The 19,813-nt window shown below is 54.7% G+C and overlaps 1 protein-coding gene across 2 annotated transcripts in view; it reads right to left on the bottom strand.

Moving 5' to 3' along the window:
* Positions 1 to 19,813, bottom strand: part of ERBIN (erbb2 interacting protein) — a 119,001-nt gene that overhangs the window by 7,620 nt on the left and 91,568 nt on the right. For both annotated transcript variants that reach the window (XM_078605525.1, XM_078605526.1), the window contains exons 16-26: positions 19,229 to 19,353; positions 18,518 to 18,736; positions 17,940 to 18,107; positions 17,196 to 17,328; positions 16,388 to 16,580; positions 9,641 to 10,817; positions 6,971 to 7,231; positions 2,266 to 2,484; positions 1,568 to 1,690; positions 1,069 to 1,185; positions 112 to 216 (exon numbers count right to left, since the gene is read on the bottom strand). In XM_078605525.1, the coding sequence (XP_078461651.1) occupies positions 112 to 216; positions 1,069 to 1,185; positions 1,568 to 1,690; positions 2,266 to 2,484; positions 6,971 to 7,231; positions 9,641 to 10,817; positions 16,388 to 16,580; positions 17,196 to 17,328; positions 17,940 to 18,107; positions 18,518 to 18,736; positions 19,229 to 19,353 (2,840 nt within the window). The remainder of the gene's footprint in view (positions 1 to 111; positions 217 to 1,068; positions 1,186 to 1,567; positions 1,691 to 2,265; positions 2,485 to 6,970; positions 7,232 to 9,640; positions 10,818 to 16,387; positions 16,581 to 17,195; positions 17,329 to 17,939; positions 18,108 to 18,517; positions 18,737 to 19,228; positions 19,354 to 19,813) is intronic.

Below are 19,813 nucleotides of genomic sequence, written 5' to 3'. Positions count from 1 at the left end.
CCGTTAGACGGCGACGTTCAACGAACGCTAAACGACGACATTGAACGAACGTCAAAACAACGGCGAAGTCTAAAGTGGCGGCGTGCGAGCCGAGTGGAAATGCCGCCGTGCCTCCTCCATGTATCCCTCTGGTCGCCGTGCCGCCGCCTGCTCCGCGTGGTAGCCATTGGAGTGGGGGTTGCTGGGAACCCTGTGCAGCACCTGCAGGCCTTGCGTCTGCAGCGGTCACAGCAGGCGGGCGGGGGCGGGAGGGGCAACAGAATATTTATTTATCCTGAAGAAATCCAATGAGCTATCAAGCTCTTTTTTTCACACATCGTCCCCATGTAGGGGGGTGGGTCAGAAAATTACAAGAACACAATAGGAAGACAACGATAGGAGTTGCAAAGTGTAGGGAAGTGGTAAGAAAATCACAACAAAATAAGGTAAGTAAATCACACTTGCTTGAGACGTCATCAGCCTCTTGGGGTGAGCGAGTGGGCGAGCGAGTGGGCGAGCAAGTGGGCAGGTGCGTAAGTTCAAGTTGTGAGTTTATTCTTGTTTAAACCAGCTGAGAACTCAAGAGACTAGGGTTAGTCTCATGTATAAGAGTAATCTGGGTCTCCAAAATGATAAAAGCAAATAAAAATTGAAGCAAAAACTATTGAAATCGAAAGTACCGCACAAACATAAATCGATGTAAAATAATAAATTCCCTGTCGCGCAATCAGCTCAGGCACACTATATCTCGAGTGATCATAGTACAATTACAAATTAAGTTACAGTCAGCATATGAGGGAGCGAGGAAGCGTGTGTGTGTGCACAAACGAGCGAGCGAGTGTGGAGAGTGTGAGCGAGTGTGCAAAGAACAGCGTGAGAGTGTGAGCGAGCATGCAAGTGTGCGAGCAAGTGAATGAGCGCACGCGAGTGTGTGAACAAGCCAGCGAGTGTGTGAACAAGCCAGCGAGTGTGTGAACAAGCCAGCGAGTGTTGGAGTGAGCGAGTGTTGGAGCGAGCGAGTGTTGGAGCGAACGAGTGTTAGAGAGAACGAGTGTTGGAGCGAGCGGGCGTTGGAACAAGTGCGCGTACCGGCGTGCGCATGGTCTGCCTCTGCACCAGGAAGTCGATGAGCTCCTCGCGGGACGGGTGGCGAACCATCTGAGAGGACGACGGGCCTCGGTAGGGCGCCCCGTTGGGTAGGGAGAGCTGCACCACCGGCACAAGCCGGGCAACGGGGGAGGGGGAGAGAACAGATTTGCCTATGCCCAGCCGGCGGCGCAGTGTGCCACTTTGCGTCGTGTCGCGCCGTGGAATGTGTATGTATGTTGAACTTCTTTCGCACCATATATAGCCAACCGTGCTGGTCGGGCGGGGGGGGGACAAACAAACGGAACAAAAAAAAGTACTCAAAGAAATTAGTTTGTGAATCTGGATGATTTAAGAGTGCATAGCTCGCCATTGGCTTCTGAATATCGGAAGGAAGAGTGTTCCAGACGGCTGCAGAAGCGCGTCTGAAAGCGTGCGATGCGGTGGCCATCTTTGTGGGTTGCCGTGATGTGGCACAACGACATGGTGTGGTGCGCCGCACCGGTTTGAGCGTCTCCGGCGGGACGTCCTTGCGGCTCAGGGTCCCGGTGACCCCGGTGACCCCGGCGACGTACGAGTCTTCGCATCCTCCCACGGGGCCACCGAGCAGCGGCTGGGATGGGAACTGCACGCGACCGACGAGACATTCTGGGTTACAAGCCCGACATCCTGGACGAACTTCGCCATGTCGGTCAGCGCGAGTTGGCGAAGGCAGAAGGGTTCAGGAACAGTTCAGATGTCGCTCACTCACCAACAATATTGGACGTGGTTGGGAATCGAAATTATGGTGCCTGGGTTGGGAGCGCACACTTGGCTGACCACTGCGCGCCGGCCATTCAACCGCTTCCACACGAATGGAAAAAATCCAATTCCTTTCAGACAATTGATGTGGTTGGCCATTCCACCCAAACTACAGACTGTAGAGTCAACCAATGTGGTCTGCGCGCCTTCAGCGGAGGAAGAGCAAAACTACACTCTCTCTGTCTCTCCTGAAGCCCTCAACATCGACACCCCTGAACAAACTACAATACGCAAGAAAATAATTGGGATGGTTGGCCCCTAAGAGAGTGCAGCTTCAACAGCCAACTTTTCTAATAACACACCCAAGCCTAGAAAAAAATCTCCATGCGATCCACCGACCCTTGCCTCGAACAGAGCGGGCCCACAGCTTTGTGCCACCACCACGGCCACCGCACTCACCCGGTTGTAGTCGCGTGCGGCTTGTCGCGCTCCGTAGGCCGGTCCGTCCACCGTCATGTGACCTACGCCACTGGGGCGGCCCATCGTGGCCCAGTTGGCCGCCCCTCCGCCACCACCTCCACCGCCGCCCGCGCCGTCGCCGCGGCCAACCGTGCCCCACCCGCGAGGGGGGCCGCCACCGCTTGGGTCGAAGGGGCTGCCTGGCATCCCCGGAGAACCCTGGAGGAGCGCAGCAGAGAAGACACAGCGGCATCAGGGTGGGGAACGGACGATGTGAAGGATGAGTGGCGGTTGGTGGCGCTAGGCACGAGCAAACCACGTGGACGTTTAGGTCACCCAAGCAGCTCAAAGGGCCCTGGATTCACCAATAATAATAATAGGGGTGGCACCAAATATCAGCTCAAACCCAGATCCTTTTATAAATATATATATAAACGTTAAGATCCATTAACTTGATTACATCAGATTGTCCAGAATGTAACGTTTGTCGTCGGGTGGCAACGCACGCAAACAACGATTTTGGCGAGGTGCCTCCTCCGATTGGCTGGCAGCATCGCTGACGAGCGGGTCGCGTCGCGGATGGCGCAGATGCGCTCGTAAAGGTACGCGCATAACGCGCATTGGACTTTTGGATCGAGTTAATAACGAACGGTCGATCATCATCGTCATCAGCAGCATATCCAATGTCATCATTACAGTGGCACGTACGATTATTCTCCATAATTGGACATTTTTGAGCCATTACTTTCCACCCTGGGACAAGCTCAAATCATTGCTAATCCAATTCCACGGAATGTCCATCGCGCAAATGTGAAGAGCAGTGCTTTGCCAATTATACTGAAACACTCCGTGCCCTTTTGAAGCACTACATTGCTTACTTGCCTGATGAATTTACAGCTTTATTCAGCGACAGCTTCGAAAAAAACCACAGCCACGTCACGTGGCAGTAGGTGAGCAGCGACTGACAGCGAGTTACAAACACGGCCGCCATTCGCCACAAAGTGACGGTGGTGTCACCGCAGCGCTTGTGCCAGGCTATGTGCCGCACCGAGGCCGTCACGTGAAGTGTCGAAGTCCCTCTGCTGCTGGCAGGAGGTCACGAGACAGACCCAGGTGTTAGGGGTTAACTGACCAGAGTCGACTGGCAGATTAACCACCCGTTTGCTTCCCCACTTTTCCAGTGGGGAGCACACAGACCAGACAAAGATCCCCCATATAGCAATAACAGACTCCTGGGACAAGTGCTGTTAGCGAGCGCCTCTGAAGACTGGCACGGCACACGAGGGGGTGGGTGGCCAACACCACGCCCGAGTACACAGAGACACGTGAACTCAACAGAGCCAGATGAGAGCCCATTGGGACATACATCTCTTCAAGCAGAGACACGGGACTATTTCATGGTGTTACTGGATGATACTATTTTGCAGTATTCCCTGAAAAATATTAACATTTATATATTTTATATAAATATCCAGGTCAAGGTAACCACAACAATCGCCCTGCTTCGTTATTCTGGTGTGGTCGTGACGAACGGGAGGGGGAGAGAGCCATGAGAGGGAGGGCTGTGGCTGGGATGTGCTCTTGGCGGTGAGTGGGTAGAAGCATGACTGACAGTGTGATCGATGGAGGCTGGCGGTACAATGATGGGTGTTGCGTGCGTTTGTGCGCGCGTGTGTGGGGGGAGCGATGGTGTAGCGGTTTTCACACTGCACTACGAGTTCGATTCCCGCTCATGGCCAAAACCAGTGACAATGAGCGGAACTGGTCCTGGCCCACCTGTATGTTGACTCAGCCTCAAATGAGTACCTGGTGCAGTGTGTAAACATCACGATGAGGGAGATAAATTCGGCCGGCGTGATGCTTGCCACCCATCCCCTCGTGTGGCGTGCTGGCCTTCATAGGTGCTCGCTAACAGCACTTGCCCCAACAGTCTGTTAAGGCTATATGGGGGATATTTGGCTCTGTGTGGAATTAACCCATGGCACCGGATCTGTCCCATGACCTCCTGACAGCAAGAACGCCACACTTAACGTGACGGCCTCAAAGTGCACTTCGCCTGGCACATGCGCCGTGGTGACATCATCGCCACTTAGTGGCGATTGGCGGTTGTTGTTGTAGTTGTCTGTGCATGTGTGTGCTTGTACACGTGTGTGTGCTTGTACACGTGTGTATGTGTGGGGGGGGAATGGTGGCTCGATTCTCGGTCATGGCTAACATTCAGTGCCAAGCCATAAATGTGGCACCTGATGCGGAAAATCAACATCTCGCAATGGGGAGACAAAGGCGGTTGTGAATGTGGTGCTGGCCGTACCGACGCTTTGTATGCCGTAGGTCATTAATAGGTGCTCGCTGACAAGACAGCACTTGCCCCAACAACATTTTTACTTTGTATTATACTCGCCTTTATTTTTGTTTCACATTCATATCGTATTTGCTTTGTAAGCCAAGTCTCCCTTGCAAGAGAGATGCACCCTCATCTGGCTCTCACCCTCTCACCCCTACTGGACTATCAGTGAAAAAGAGCGACATCGCTCATCGGATTTCTCCAGTATGAAGAATAAATATTCTAATTCGGAGTCGACAAACAAACGATTGAACCGCCGCACCTCGTGCGTGCGCACGCGACGGGGCACTAGGTGGCGGTCGATGCAAGCGAGGGAGGGCGTGTGTGTGTGTGCGTGTTCTAGCATGCAAACACACAGCTGGAAACACAGCGCCAACGCCCCCCCCCCGCTCGCATTCAAGTGCTTGCCACAAATGAATCGCAAAACCTCGCTGATCTCGTCGAAGAGCATATAAACCATCATCACGCGAACTCCGGTCATCCTCACAGCAGCGGCTTTTGGCTCACCATCGAACAAGGACGGTCACCGCATCGCGTGGCGCTTTCAGGTGCGCTTCTGCGGCCGTCTGGAACGCTCTTCCTTCCGATATTTCTTCAGAACTGCTTCTTGTGTTTAGTTTGTTGTCCTTCCCCCACACCTCCTCTTAGCACAGTTTGCTACGTACAGTACGAAAGAAGTTCAACGTACGTACGCGCAACCCTTTCAACGTCTCGCGGACCGCCGCTAATAAATATTGATGACGCGGCCGCTTGGGTTTCAATGAGGAACTGAAAACATTTAAAAGGGACCGAGTCGCACACGTGCACAACGGCGAGGACTCTGGGTGGGGGTGGCCACTCGCAGTGTGGGTTTTGAGACCAGTGGTGGCCCGTGGCTAAAAGCTTGAGGAGGCTACAAACTCGGGTTTTAGAGTTTCAGGCGAAGTGTGCGGGTGTATTCTTCGAGAAACTGGAACGTGCTTTGGTGGTGGATGATTCGTCATCGGTGTTTTTTTTCACATAGAGACCCGTGGACTCGAACAGCGATCCCCGTTCACTCATGATAAAGGACCCAAAGACTCACAAAGACCCACTGAGAAACCGGAATGCGCTCATCACCGCACTACAGCAAACGCTCCAGCTTTTATGGCTTTATTTTGGTGATTTTTGAAGAGTTTTTCGGTTTGGCCATGTTTGTTTGTTGTAGTACAGAGTTAGACTGATGGCCTTAATCTAATTTGTCTTGTGGTTGTTGTTGTTTGACTTGCATCCCACTGGGATTTGTGCACACAGCGTTGGTGTACGGTGCTTTTTCTGCAATATTTAGCTGTCTTTTCTTGGATTTTCTGTTTGCACTTAGTCACTTTAAGATATTTTCTTGTTCATGTTTTTGTTTGTTTGTTGTGGTTGCACCCGATTCAAGAGCCGAATGAATGGCTCACAGGGCTATACCTAATAAATGAAACTTGAAACTTATCTGCCCGATGGAGGCTCAGTCCGTGCAGCTTCCCCCAGAAAATTGATCTGTGGGAACCCAGTACTAGTGCATCATCATCAGCCTTATCGCACACACTGCCTTAACATTACAATAATCAATTAATCTACCTGCATGCATCAGATTGATTGACGACCGGAAGGCAGTGCGCGATGATGATCCAATGGTCGAAGCGCTAAATTGAGCCACTGCCACCGCATTACAAAAATCAATTAAATTAACATGCGGACGTGTCATCCGAGGCCAACTCCAACAAAGACACACACCCACACAGAGACGACACACAAGACACAAACTGTATAGCCTTAACCGGCTGTTGGGGCAATTGCTGTTCGCGAGCAGCAGCTATGAAGGTCGCCACGGCACACGAGGGGGTTGATGGCCAGCACTACGCCCGACCGCCGTGGTCTCCCAAGCGGCGATGTATACACACCACACCAGGTACCTCATTTGAGGCCAAGTCGACTTAGGAGAGGCCCAGGACCGATTCAGATACTCGTCGCCGATGTTGGCCGTGAGTGGGAATCGAACTTGGGTCGCCGGGTTGGTCGCAGCGCAGGGCACTAACCGCTGCGCTACCGCCCCCCCCCCCCCCCACACAAGACAAGATCCCCCCCGGTGAAGGCTTAACAGACTGTTGGGACAAGAGTAAAGTTCGCGAGCACCTACGAAGGCCGCGACGGTAAAAACGAGGGGGGTTGGTGGCCAGCACCACACAAGACACACACAGGACACGCACACGTTCATACGCGTGCACCAATACCAATACCCGCCATTCGCCACTAAGTGACGGGTGACGTCACCGCGGCGCTTGTGCCAGGCCAGGTGCACGCGCACACACGCGCACACACGCGCACACACGCGCACACACACACACGCGCGCTCACCTTCTCCAGCATGCGGTTCTCCACGTGCCGCAACAGCTGCTCGCGCCAGTCCGCGGGGGGCGGTGTGCGGGCCCCCGAGCCACCGGCGGGCCCCGCCAGCAGAGAATGCTCCGAGCGGGCACGGGCCCCGGACCCCCCGCCGGGGCCCGCCATCCCTGCCGCGCGGGGGTCGACGTCCGAGGGGGCGCGCTCACGGCCGCCCACCGCGAGATGCTGGGGACCCGGGCGTGCCGACTGGGGGCGGCCACCCTGCCCGTGGGCCTGGGTCGGGGGGGGGGGCGGACGGCCAGGGGGCGAGACGGAGAGTTCGTTAGCGATGGCGACGACGGTGCCGAGTGTGCGTCGACGCTGGCATGACGCCGAGAATTGTTCCTCGGAATACCGAGCATCGGGGACTTGGGATGAAAGGTGGCCATACATTGGTCGTGCAACAAGCAGGTTGGCTGATCCGGCTGTGCAGAGCTTTCCGTGTTATCCCATTGTACGTGCGATGAATCTTCTCCTGGTTTTGCCAGTTATGATGATGATGATAATAATGATTTCAGCTGGTAACGTGCATAATATTCGTCCGCTCTCGAATAGCCAGAACGACTCAGAGGCGCGACGAACCACAGATGAGCGGATGGGCAGCCACGCAGTAAGCCGGCACCAAATTCTCCCCAAAGCTCTGCGGTCCTCTACATATAGAGTTGCTATTTGAAGTTGCATCCTGCATGAAGCCAAACGTCCCACAAATGACATGTTGCCAAACCTTCCCCAAGCAGGACCCTGCTGACAAATGTGTCTTCAGACTCATTGACACATTATTAATCAAGCAAACAATGAACTTGAATAATCAGTGAGAACCTGGTCACTTGCTCAACACCTACAAGAATCATATTAACGCTCAGAGCACCGACTTTGAGAGGTTAAAACTCCTACTTTGTATGTTTCCTTAATGTACCAGTGTTTCCCTTACTCGAGTTCCTTACGGCGAACAAGGGGCGCTTTTATTCTCCCCCACTCTAGAAACACTGCCGTTGTTGAGTCGCCCCATTTGACGGCGAGCCTCCCCCCCCCCCCCCCCGCCATTAACTCGCATGGTCAAACCACGCGGAGAGGTACGGCCCCAACAAAATGTCGTCCCGGAAGTACGCCGCGTACTTCTGGGACGACATACGCGGGCGAGGAGGTCGGGGGGGGGGGGGCCGCAAAAAGTCTGACCGGCTGGTCACCTGGTCCTGGCCTCCGCCCTGTGCCTCTCAACACCCCGCCACCACCCACCCTGCCACTACCCCTACCGCTACACCCCGCACCTCCGATTAGCACGAACGGTGCGAAAGAAGTTCAACACGCACACACGTACGCACACCCGCACGTTGCCAAATTTTGCGGGACACGTCCGCCGCACGAACGCCGGCGAGCAGACGCGGCGGGGCGGTGAGCAAGGCGCATTCCTGCGTGGGACCCACATGCGGCTGCACCTCTCCTCCTGGTGCCGGCATTTCCCACGAACACCGTGACGGCTCGAGAGCTTTTCAAGCCTTGATCTTCCGAAGCCCAAGCGAGCTCGCATGTCCTCGGGGTGCCCCCGTGCCCACTACCCCCCCCCACCTCCCCGTGCGACGTGACCGCGTCGTCCCCAAATGCCCCGTGGCATCGCCCGATTTCCTCATGGCGATAATTTAACGACATCAATTATTCACCCAGCAGGATGTGCAGGGGGGTATCGTAGTGGAATTCGAATGACTCTTTTTTTTTCTCGGCTCAATAAATGGGGAAGCGAAGATTTTTTAAGGATTATGAAGCAACTGTAAGTGGGTGTCCTGTGAAATTGAATGTGTAAAACGTCGTAAAAATGATCATCATTGATATAATTATGTAATTTATTCATCCAGAAAAGCCTCACCGAGAGGCAAAATCTTTTTTTACGAGGGCACTGCATTGGGATGTTTGGCAGATTACATTTAAAGTGTTTATAGCTTGACGTTGGAGGAATCCGGAGTACCCGGAGGAAAGACCGCACACACGAGTGTTTGATTCAATTCATGGCCACTGGTCAACTCCCAACCCAAAGCCTCCACCAAACATGGCAATCCCAGGCAGTCACCCATCCAGGCACAAACCAAGCTCAACCAGAATGAAATGTTCTAATCCCTCGCGCTTAGAGCTTTAAAAGGCATAATCCCAAAAAAATTCATTTTTTTACCTTGTATGCATACCCACCCACACACACACCCAAGCTGTGCGTACCGGGCTGTCAAACAAAGCTTTCTTTAAAAACCAAACGAGAAAGTAAACCACTTTCACCTTGTGTTGGAGCAGCTTGGGACACTCCACCTAAATGTGTAAATGGCTACGGCGAAGTTAGTCAGTCAATCGGCGGGTCGTGCCTGGTGGGGTAAATGTGGGAACTCCCAACTCCTGGATGTATAGCCACACTAACCCCTCGAAAAAGACCGTTTTCTCTCGAGCTCCCTTGAGCGGAGGCCCTTCCGCCGGAAGCGGCGTGAGCCGGCAATTGCAGGGCTGCACCTTTACCCATGTAACCCGACGAGAATCCAACGCAAAAGAGCAGACGAAAAATTCGCCCGCAATAAAAGCGACGCTGAAACCCAACTCCCCCGCACCAACCCCACCCCCGCTGTCACAATGCCCCCGGTCACCACAGTTCGGCACCGCCAGACCCACCTGCGTGTAGAAGCCCGAGTCGAGCGTGTAACTCCGTGCCGACACGGGCCGCCCGTAGGGTGCGCCGCCGCGGCTCATGGCGGCGACGTCCCGCGGGCTCATGTAGTCGCTCTCGCTATGCGGCATGCCTCTGGCGTAGCCCTGGTACGAGTAGCCCGTCGCCCCGGACGCGTCGCTTCCCGTCGACGTCACGCTGCCCTGCCGATCCAGGCCGCCGCCCCGCTGACGCTGCTGCTGCTGCTGCTGCTGCCCGTGCACGTAGCCGTAATCTGCGCAGTCCCCCGGCGGCACGTCCACGCAGCGGTAGCCAAACTGCTGCCCGCCTCCACCGCTGCCCGGCGTTCGTGGGAGCGAGGAGGCCGAGCTGTGCCGGCTCGTGAATACGAACTGCGTGTCGCCGACCGGCCTTGGCGGCTGCTGCTGCTGTTGCGCGTAGCGATCGTGAGTGCCGTGCGCGTACTGCTGCTGCTGCTGCTGTGCAGCCAACGCCTGGCCGCGCTGCGAGCGAGGGCTGAAGTCGCTGTCGAAGTGGTAGATCACGTGCTTGGCGGGCACGGCCGGCGGGCCGGCGCGACCGCCACGCTCCTCGTCCAGCAGCGGAGCCGAGAGGCTGCGGGGGATGCCCACGTCCGCCGCGTTCTCCGCCTCCGCCGATGCCGCCGTCCCAGCGGTCAGGGACGCCCCCCCGTGCGGCGCGGTTTCTGCCGCGTTGGCGCTGTTCGACCGGGCAAGGGCGGGTAGCGGCGCGCGCAACGCGCTCAGATTCGAAGGCTCCCGTGAGCGCTCGTACTCTGCCGTCGCGACGAAAGTTCCGGCTTCGCTCCGCTCCGAGGAGGGCATCGTCACCACGTTTGTCGCGGTAACCACTGCCGACGAATATTCCACGGCGGTCTCCCGCCGTTCCGGCGCGGCGCCCGCGTCCGGTTGTTGCCGCTCGAAGGCTCCGAGCGGAGGGGGAACGAAGGCCGGATCGTCGGCTTCGTCGTGCCGGAGAGACTCGCTCGGCGGTGGTGTGGGAACGGCCGCCTTGCTCTGTGTCAGCGCCACGCTCTCGGTTTTGGCGGAGTAGAGGACGCTGGGTTTTGCAGGCACGGCGGGCCGCCCCGAGCTGCCCGGCGTGCCGTTCACCTTCACTGCGCCGCCTATGGCTTCCGCCGCCGTCAGCTGAGCAGAGATCCTGGCGCCGCGAACAGAGGGCAGGGGGAGGCACAAACGGAGGATGAAGGCATTGCCGTAACGATGACGAGGCTATCGTCAAAAAAACCATTACAAAACCTGCATCGTCCGATGTGCTTTCGCGTTGTACCATGCGTGTCATCCAACACTGTGTCGCACTTCTTGAGCACGTGGAGCGAAACGTCGGACATCACACCGAGCAACGCGCTTGACAAACCAGAGCGCTGTGCGTCACATCCGCGAAGACCGACTAAACGGCGCAAACCGGAATAGTTTTTTTCCCTCCTTATTTCTACTAACTAGAATATCACCGGCCTATAGCCGCCTTATTTTCTAGCTCCTGCCTACAAAAGACATCTGGACTCCATTGTATGTACGGTGTACAAGTCGATATGCCTAGGCTCTCATTATTTAGTTGACGGACCAACGGACAAAAAGACAGATGGACAAACGGAACGCAGGGCTTTTGTAATCGATTGAGATGCCCGTAACATGTTCTGAGACGAGACATCCATTCAAACTTTGTTACAGGGCGGTGCATCAGAGGACTCTTCGTGCAAGCTACGTTCAACTCCACGCTCAGCGGCCACCGCGCTCTGCTCATCGGAAATGTCCGTTGTACGGCAATCAAGCTGGGGTTCATCCAGAGCATTTAATGGCCTTTGCAAATTGCAACTGAGGCCCACTTATTAGGTGAATGTCCTTGGATTAGTGATTACAGAGAAAGTTTTTCAAGTGTTGGGTGGGGTGGGGTGGGGGGGGGCGGGGTGCACATGTTGAAAATAGAAATGTTTTTGATTGCCAATTAAAAAACAACGATTAGGAATCTTGCGGAAGTGCTGACGTCCTGTTCATTACATAAAAAAACGAAGAAGTCATTACAAATCTGCTGAGCTGTTAGGTTAACTGCTGTCAGCTAACCAAGACAAAGATCCCCCCCTGGATAGCCATCAACACAGGGGTCCTCAACCCCATGGCCGCGGACCGGTACCGGTCCGTGGCCTGTTAGGAACCGGGCCGCACAACAGCAGGAGGTGAGAGCGGTGAGTCCGCTCGTCCCCCACCCGTTATTTTATTATTTACCACTTCCGTCCGCGCCTCTTTCCCGCATTTGTCTCAGTCACAGTCTTGGTGAGCCCACAAGCTGCTAACCCCGAGTAGCCAACATGAGTAAAATAAACAAACGTCGCTGGAGAGCTTCTTTGAAAAGGTGGAAAGACCCAATGATGATGAACCCCCCCCCCCCCCCCCCCGGTCCGTGAAAACATTATCTTCCACGAAACCGGTCCCTGGTGCCAAAAAGGTTGGGGACCGCTGCTTTAACAGACTGTTTGGGGCAAGTGCTGTTAGTGAGTAGCACTCATGAAGGACGGCACAGCACACGAGGGGGTGGGTGGCCAACACCATGCCTGGCCGCCTTTGTCTCCGCAGTGGCGAATTTTACACACTGCACCGGGTACTCATTTAAAGCAGAGTCGACCTTCACGTGGACACACACACAAATAGATTGACGAACAACCCTTAGGCGCCCTGCACATAAAACGACTCCACCGGCCGTGTGATGTAATAGTTCCCGGCCGCCAAACTGAAAACGAGACCGGCCTGCAATTTCCAGACAGTCCACATTAGGCGCGTCGAAATCCAGTTAAACGCACAGTTCGCGAAACGCGATATCGTTCGTTCAACGCTGGACGTCACCGGGGTGCGGGCTTCTGCACCGCGCGTGTACTCACGCGTGCGGATTTGCACGGCAAGACAGCATAAAACAATGAGGAACGCGGCCACTTGTCAAATAAATTCCATTTTTTTTTAAACGAGGCATTACAGTCAATCGGAAAATCCTTCTCTAAATTAAACTATTTTTATTTTACCAGGTAAGGCGTCAGGGTCGAACCCACGACCTCCTGTATACCATGCGAGGAGTTAACATCTCCTAGCGACCATGATGATGATGAGAGTGACATGCAGACTCCAAATATACAGCAGCAGGCGTCAGGGTCGGGATCGAACCCACGACCTCCTGTATACCAGGCGAGTTAGTTAACATCTCTTAGCCACCGCGACGAATCGCAGAGCGGGAATCGTAAGGGCGTCGAGGGCGACACACCGCACGCACGCGGCAGGATTAGCAACGTCAATGCGAGTGGGGGGGGCGGTGGTGGGGGGGTGGGGGGGTGGGGGGAGTGTAGTGAAAACGGCTTAAAATTTGCCAAAAAATGAGCAGAGCCTCGCCACCGTTTACACTTCAAAGCATTTTAAGCAAAAATGGAAATTAAGATGGATGGTTCCTTACTTTGCACACAGAAAATTCCGAGTTGGTGATTTTGGCCCCTGATTAACTGAGCAAATCCAGGTGGAGAAACAAATGGGGGAAAAAATAACACAGCAGAAGCAATTATTATAAGGCCCTCGGAACCTCTCAATCCGAAACTTTGCAATGCAGGAGGAATAAGCGCTGCTGCTGCTGCTGATGACAATGATAACGACAAAGATGATGATGACAATGATGATGCAGCTGATGACAATGATAGCATTACTGTTGCTGCTGATGATGATGATGACCACATCACCCTCGATGCACTGAATCAAATCAGATCTGAGCAGCCAATGTGGACTAGAAACGAGCTGGGAACACAAGGGCGTTGTGCAAGCCATTACTGGCAGTACAGTAATGGATTCGTAAATCTATCTGTGCGGGGGTAGTGGGGGGGGGTGACGCTCACATGCGTGCGCGTCGGGAGCTTCGAGGTGGGCGTGTACTGCCATCGTATTTTAGGCCGAAAGTTTTACGGTCGCATGGGGCCGGCTGCACGGATCGTTTCCCTCTGCGCACTTCTCTCCTTGTGCCTCTCTCCGGCGGTCAATGCCACGGGCCTCAACGTCCCGCTTGGGACGCTGCCTTTTGAGCCGTGCAAAAAGCGAGAAAAAAATCTCGACGCAAGAATGCCGTCAGCGGTCCCCGCGTGGCCCCACCACAAGACCCACAAAAAGGCTGTAACCCAATCCCTGGGCTCGCACGAGCGAGCTAGCGGGCGAACGGGTGAGCGGGCGGGCGGACGGCCGGACGGGCGAGCGCTGTTGGTCCGTCGCGGGCGGCGGTGCAGAAACAGCGCCGCCACGCAACATTGCCCGCACGGCGGCCCCTTTCAGACGCGTTGCCACGGCGACCGGGCGCGGGGAGGAGGTGGTTCACGCGCCAACAATGGCCGCTCGCCAGAAAAGAAGGAGCGCGGTGGGCGATCGCGTGAGGGGGCGCCAAAGCGCAAGAGACCAGAAACAAGGTTAAGGCGCAGCCCTGCAATTGCTTCCTCGTGTCGCTGCTGGCAGAAGGGCTTCCCGCGAGAGGCAGCTCTAGAAAGCCCCTCTTGAGAGGGGGTATTTTTGTTGGCCTCCTCCTCCACGCTGGACGGACGTCTTGGCAGTGGCGGACGTACCCACACTTTACCCCACCGCACATGACCTGCCGATCGAACTGCGGGTGGGGGGATTAGGGTTAACTGCCGTGCCGGGAGATAGCATCACCCCAGCGCGCGAGAACCATAACACCGCGGGGGAAGCATCCCAAGAGAGGCCAAACACTTTTTGACAATAAGCAACTGAAGGTCTTTGTCGCTCCACTGCTGGATGGAGGACTCGCCAGGCTCCGTGGCGGTCTTGGGGCTTTGTCAGCGTGGATTGTGGAGGTATTGGGGGGGCGGCACCCAGGACTGGTTCGGATTACAGTGTGCTAACCGCTCTGCCACCGCTCCACCACTTTCTCAACAGGGTGCAACAATCTATTTTAATTGTTTTGCTTGCTAATGACGCGCAGTACTTTGCTCACCGAGTTCACTTATTCGTCTCGTGGCTCGATGCCACGGGCAACGTTTGGAAAACAATTCGGGAGGATAAGGAGAAAATAACCTCACCATCTTTGTCATTAACACCGCCTGTAACAGAACTCTCATCAGCTACGGTCAATCCACTGCTGAATGAAGGCCTCGCCCCACATCACTGCCAGCCCTGAAATTCCCATGATTCCGCCATAAACCGATCTCATAGCTCCATCTCCACGATGGGCGTCTCTCGGCCATCCTACTTTTGTCCAATTTGAGCTCGTTGCCCCGATCCGTGTGCCCCTCTCTCGCGTCCGTCTCCCAGTGAAATTCCCAGCGTGCATCTCTCCACGCCGTTTTTGTTTACGCAACTCACGGCTTTTATTCCATTTCCTTTGTCAGAATCATCGTTTCTCGTCCGTGCGATTTACCTCCGATGAGCACGGTTGGCTACGCACGATGCGAAAGAAGAAATGCGTTTAAGCCGACAGTCCCACGGTGGTTATCACACTGCAGTATGGCACCTGGCAATCAGAGAGTTCAATTCCCAGACGTGGCTAATGTGCAGTGGTGAGCGATACCCGAGCCGGTCCTGTGCGCCTCTCCTCCTTCATCAAGCCCCACACTGACCAGCATGGTGAGGCATGTCAAAACAACCAACGTGATCGAAAAAGGCACTGGGAGGCCTTCATCCAACAAGGGTGTATCTGAAGTGATAATGTTATATCTTGAATTACTGCTATTTAACGTGGGTTGTTATTTACTACATTTATTTGACTTATTAGTACGTATATTTGCGTTATAAGGCTATGCTAATGTCAAATGAAGGGAGCTTTTTGTTGTTGTAAAGTATGTATGTAGAATTTATTTCGCAACCGTACGTAGCCAAGCGTGCTCATCAGAGTTGTGCATGTACACCGGTGCGCCAATGTCGTTTCTTAATCGTGAGATTTTTTTGGTTTTAATTCTTTTCAGAAAGATTTTTTACTTCAATTCACTTCAGGCGTAACATTTTTTGTATTACCTATCGTATTTTTTCAACCCCATCTTCGTTCACAGTAAAATACGCAGAGAAATGCTCCGATAAAATGCACCCTGGAGAAAACCCACACGGAGGACGGGACAACCACCAACGTTGGCAGACAGCCCGATAACAACCGAGCCACTTGCTGTACCGCCCGACACATGTACCCGACCTTACCTCCCTGTGCAACGCATTCCTGTGAATGTAACACCGTGACCATTCTCCCAACAATAAACTAAATAATCAACTCGGATAACATTTCAGCACGACTCAAGGAAAAACATCTTTGGGATTTTTTCCCCCACTCTAATTTTATCCCGATTGTGCTATCGGCGACATGAGAACGGCTCACGAAAGCGGATATTACAGAGCTAACTCTGAGATTCCTTCAAGCGAAGTGAGGTCCTCCACACAATAGTAATGTCACAGACAGCAAAGTCCGTCCCGTGGCAATCAAATCCGATATTGAATTCACAGAGCTGGAATTTAGCCAAGTTTCGTTTCTGAAACCAAATTTTACCCGATGTGTTTTTTTTTGCCTGCAGTTGTTGGTGCCTGGGCTTGACACCAACACCTCACTCAGAGGCCACTCGGCTTGGATTCAAACCCAGGATGTTAGCGGTGCTGGTTCAGTGCTCTGAACTCAGAGTCAACCTGGCCATCTCCTCCCTCTCAAGCATCACGTTAAATAACAACAACAATAAATAAACATTGGTGGTTGGGGGGGTTTACCCTTTCGGAGAGCTTTTGATTTGGTCCGGGAGACTCTCTTGGGCCTGGCGGTGGAAGCTACCAGAAGCGTTGCTGTCGGCGGTGGGGGGGGGCAGCAGCGGGAGGTCACGCACGAGGCTCAGGCCGTTGCTGTTGTTGCGGTTGCTGTTGTAGTCCAGGTCCAGTCCGATTGAGAGCGGCACGGCCCCCTCGGCTGAAGACGGCGGGATAAGGGGCATGGGGGGGGGGGGGGGGAAGCGTGGGTCAAACGACGGTGGCAATTCTGCGAAAGACTCAAGCGTCCTGTCGACACAACTCCAAAGTTGCACGGTAGTGTTGCATCGAGCTGGAATGTAGACAACCTAAGCGCAAATATAGATTTGATTCTACGGTCTGTAGCGCAGTACGCTAACCACTCATCGAAAGAGTAGGAAACTTTAATCAGACTCGCAAAATTTGGCGAGCGGACAAAAGTTTGTGTGCGTCTCGGAGGCGCCCGGCTCAGAGAAACTCGAGAGCTCGCCAGAACAGGTGGACCTGTATTCAGACAGCTACGCGGACAATCACCTGCAGCGCATTTGGGCGCACCTGCATTCAGGTGCTTCTGTAAGGTGGAGGGTGAATCAATGCTGCGTATTTTAAGGGGGGGATTTGATTCCAGATGGCGGCGGAGAACCGACGGCCGGCGGGGAATGTCCTTGATCTGGGGATGACGAGTCGGTTTTAGGTGGGAGCTCCCTGTGGAGCTCCGGCCACTGATGGAGATGGTGCCCGACACGACTGGCACAAAGGAGAAGGGATGACCGACAGTCGGCATTCACGTGGGCACCTCTCTTCACGGGCTGCGACAAGGCGGAGAGTTGCGGCGACCGAGCGACCGATTGCTGTGGCTCCGAGAGGAAGGGCTTCCTCTCTTCCTCCTCCTTGCGCTGCTCCTCCACTTCGCTGTCCTCTTCGCTCTCCTGCGGAGGACACAGGCGGACACAGGCGGACACGGGCGGACACAGGCGGGCGTGTTAGTGAAAGCGGGGCTCTGACTGCAGCCGGCGATGGCGTTGCAAAGCGAGGGGCTCGAAAACGGATCTCCGCTTGGGTTAAAGTCTCAAGATTTGCACGGTTGGCTACGTATGGTGCAAAAGAAGTTCTACATATAGGATGGGTTTCACAGTGATTACGTCATCTTGCTCTATTTAAGACCGGAAGCGGGTGGATTGCCTGCCTATTCTGGCAAATCGCCCGATGATGATGTTGTAATTACCAGCGAAACGTCGTACTACTCAAATTGTAAATGTTGTGGATTTACTCTCCAACACACCGGTGGGCTGAAGCAGTAAACTGGCTGTTTACGTGACAAATCTTACTGGCTGTGTCGTTGGTGGAGGGTTACGACACATTTATACTCACGCGATCTAAACCCAAAAACCTTTATTATTAACAAACATACACTCCCCACAGATATATAGACACACACACGGCGGGGCGAGGTCAGGAACTAACATTTTCTCCCGAGGCTCAAAGCAGCTTGACCTTCTGGCAGTCTCACAGGCCGCGTTACGCGCACAGAGCCACACACCTGGGTGTAGTGGTTGACGATGACGGTGGTGTTGGTGACGGTGGCGTTGTTGACGGTGGTAGTGGTGCTGCTGCTGCTGTACACGAGGCCGACTGCTCCGGTGGTCTGGATCGTTCCGCCGTCCACCGTGCTCGCTAGCCCCCCTCGGCTGGCGCCCTCCGCGAGACCCTGCGTGCGGGCGGCACCGCCAAAATCGTCATCGTCGCGTCGACACATACTTCCGCCCGGCAGTCCCACGATGAGCTCAGTCCGGCGGCAAAACACCCGTCCGGCACGTGCGTTAGAGAACACACGCAGGTTTGAGACGTCACACCGACCGGTAAGCGGAGCCCACTTACGACGCATCGCTACAAGTGTTGATGGCCGGCAGTCGAGACCAACAATGGAGTTACAGCCAAAGGATGGAAACCGTAGAGATGGGAGCGATTAAATCAGCTTGTGCGCTAGATGGATTGGTACATCACAGGACCATGAGAGACGATGACAGCTCCTGCAAAGCCTTCTCCCAGCAGTGGACTACGTGAAAGATGACGATGGCGACGATGGCGATACTCCCGATGGAAGCCTGGCCGCTTTACCTCGGCAGTCGGCTGCAATCCCGGCGTCTGGCTGGCGTCCGCGGGAGCGGACAGCGCTTCCTTGCTGGTGGCCGCCCTGGCAGCGGCGGCGGCGGCGCCGGACGCGGTGCCGGCCGTGGCGCCGTCGCTGTGGATCTTGTTGACGACGCTCTGCGCCGTCTTCACCAGGTTCTTCAGCTCCTCAGGGTACGGCGTCGGGTAACGCTTCAGGGTGCCCTCCTGCCGGCATCGCCGCCGCAGCGCCATTAGTACAAAAATAAGGCGGCGCAAAATGTTTCTCCCGAAATTAATTCTCTTTCGTATGTATGTATATATGTATGCTGAACTTCTTTCGCATTGTACATAGCCAACCGACCGTGCTAAGTCACCACCAAGAGACTCAATCGACAGTCTACGCAGTTACAGTGAACGCACGCAGCTACACAGTTTGGAGAGGGGGAGCAAAACTGTTATCTTGCCTACACAGTACGTACCGCCACAGATACACGTACCTGCTGGGTCGCCATTGCCCCCCCCCGCCGATACATCTATGTGTCCACACAGAAAGCTGCTGCTGAGAGGATATGGTTTAAGCGGCTGGGAAAAAGTTAATAAATTGGTGGGTCACCTGCGGGGTTGGACGCAACAAACGACAGAAGAGCGATCGACCCCGATAGTTTATCTATTTCCTGCACGAGTTCTGCGTCAGCACTTGGCGTGTCCGTGTGGCACCTTGACGGTGTCGGGGTCCCTCTCCTCCCGTTGGTCATCAAACTCGAAGGCGACCTGCGTCCTCTGCTGCCTCTGCTGTTCCCACAGCTCCGCGTTGAAGCTTTCGCTCTCCGACTTGTACTCCACTGCACACGCACCAAAGACAAAGACCCCCCCCCCGTACAGCCTTAACAGACTTTTCAGGCAATCGCTGATTCGCGAGCGGCGATGAAGGCCGGCACGGCACACAAGGGGGTGGTGGGTGGCCAACACCACAACCGACCGCCATTGTCTACCCAGTGGTGATGTTTACACACTGCACCAGGTACTGATTTGAGGCCGAGTCGACCTAGGTGAGGCCCTGGACCGGTTCAAATAATCGTCACTGGTGATGGCCGTGAGCAGGACTCAAACTCGGGCCACCGGGTTCGTAGCGCAGCACGCTAATCACTACACTCCTGCTTCCCACACTGCAGAGGCTCCACACGCACACACGCACCGCACACAGACACACACATTCACAAGCAACTCGTGTGCACATCCGCACGCGCAAACACACGCACGCAACATGCACGCGAGCCGCTGCTCCACCATCCACCACTGCTC

Source organism: Lampetra planeri, chromosome 24 (assembly GCF_965212315.1).
Source record: "Lampetra planeri chromosome 24, kcLamPlan1.2.h2, whole genome shotgun sequence".
In the NCBI taxonomy this organism is placed as follows: Eukaryota; Metazoa; Chordata; class Hyperoartia; order Petromyzontiformes; family Petromyzontidae; genus Lampetra; species Lampetra planeri.
The sequence above is the reverse complement of the archived record's forward strand: the minus strand, read 5'-3'. Positions and strand labels throughout refer to the sequence as shown.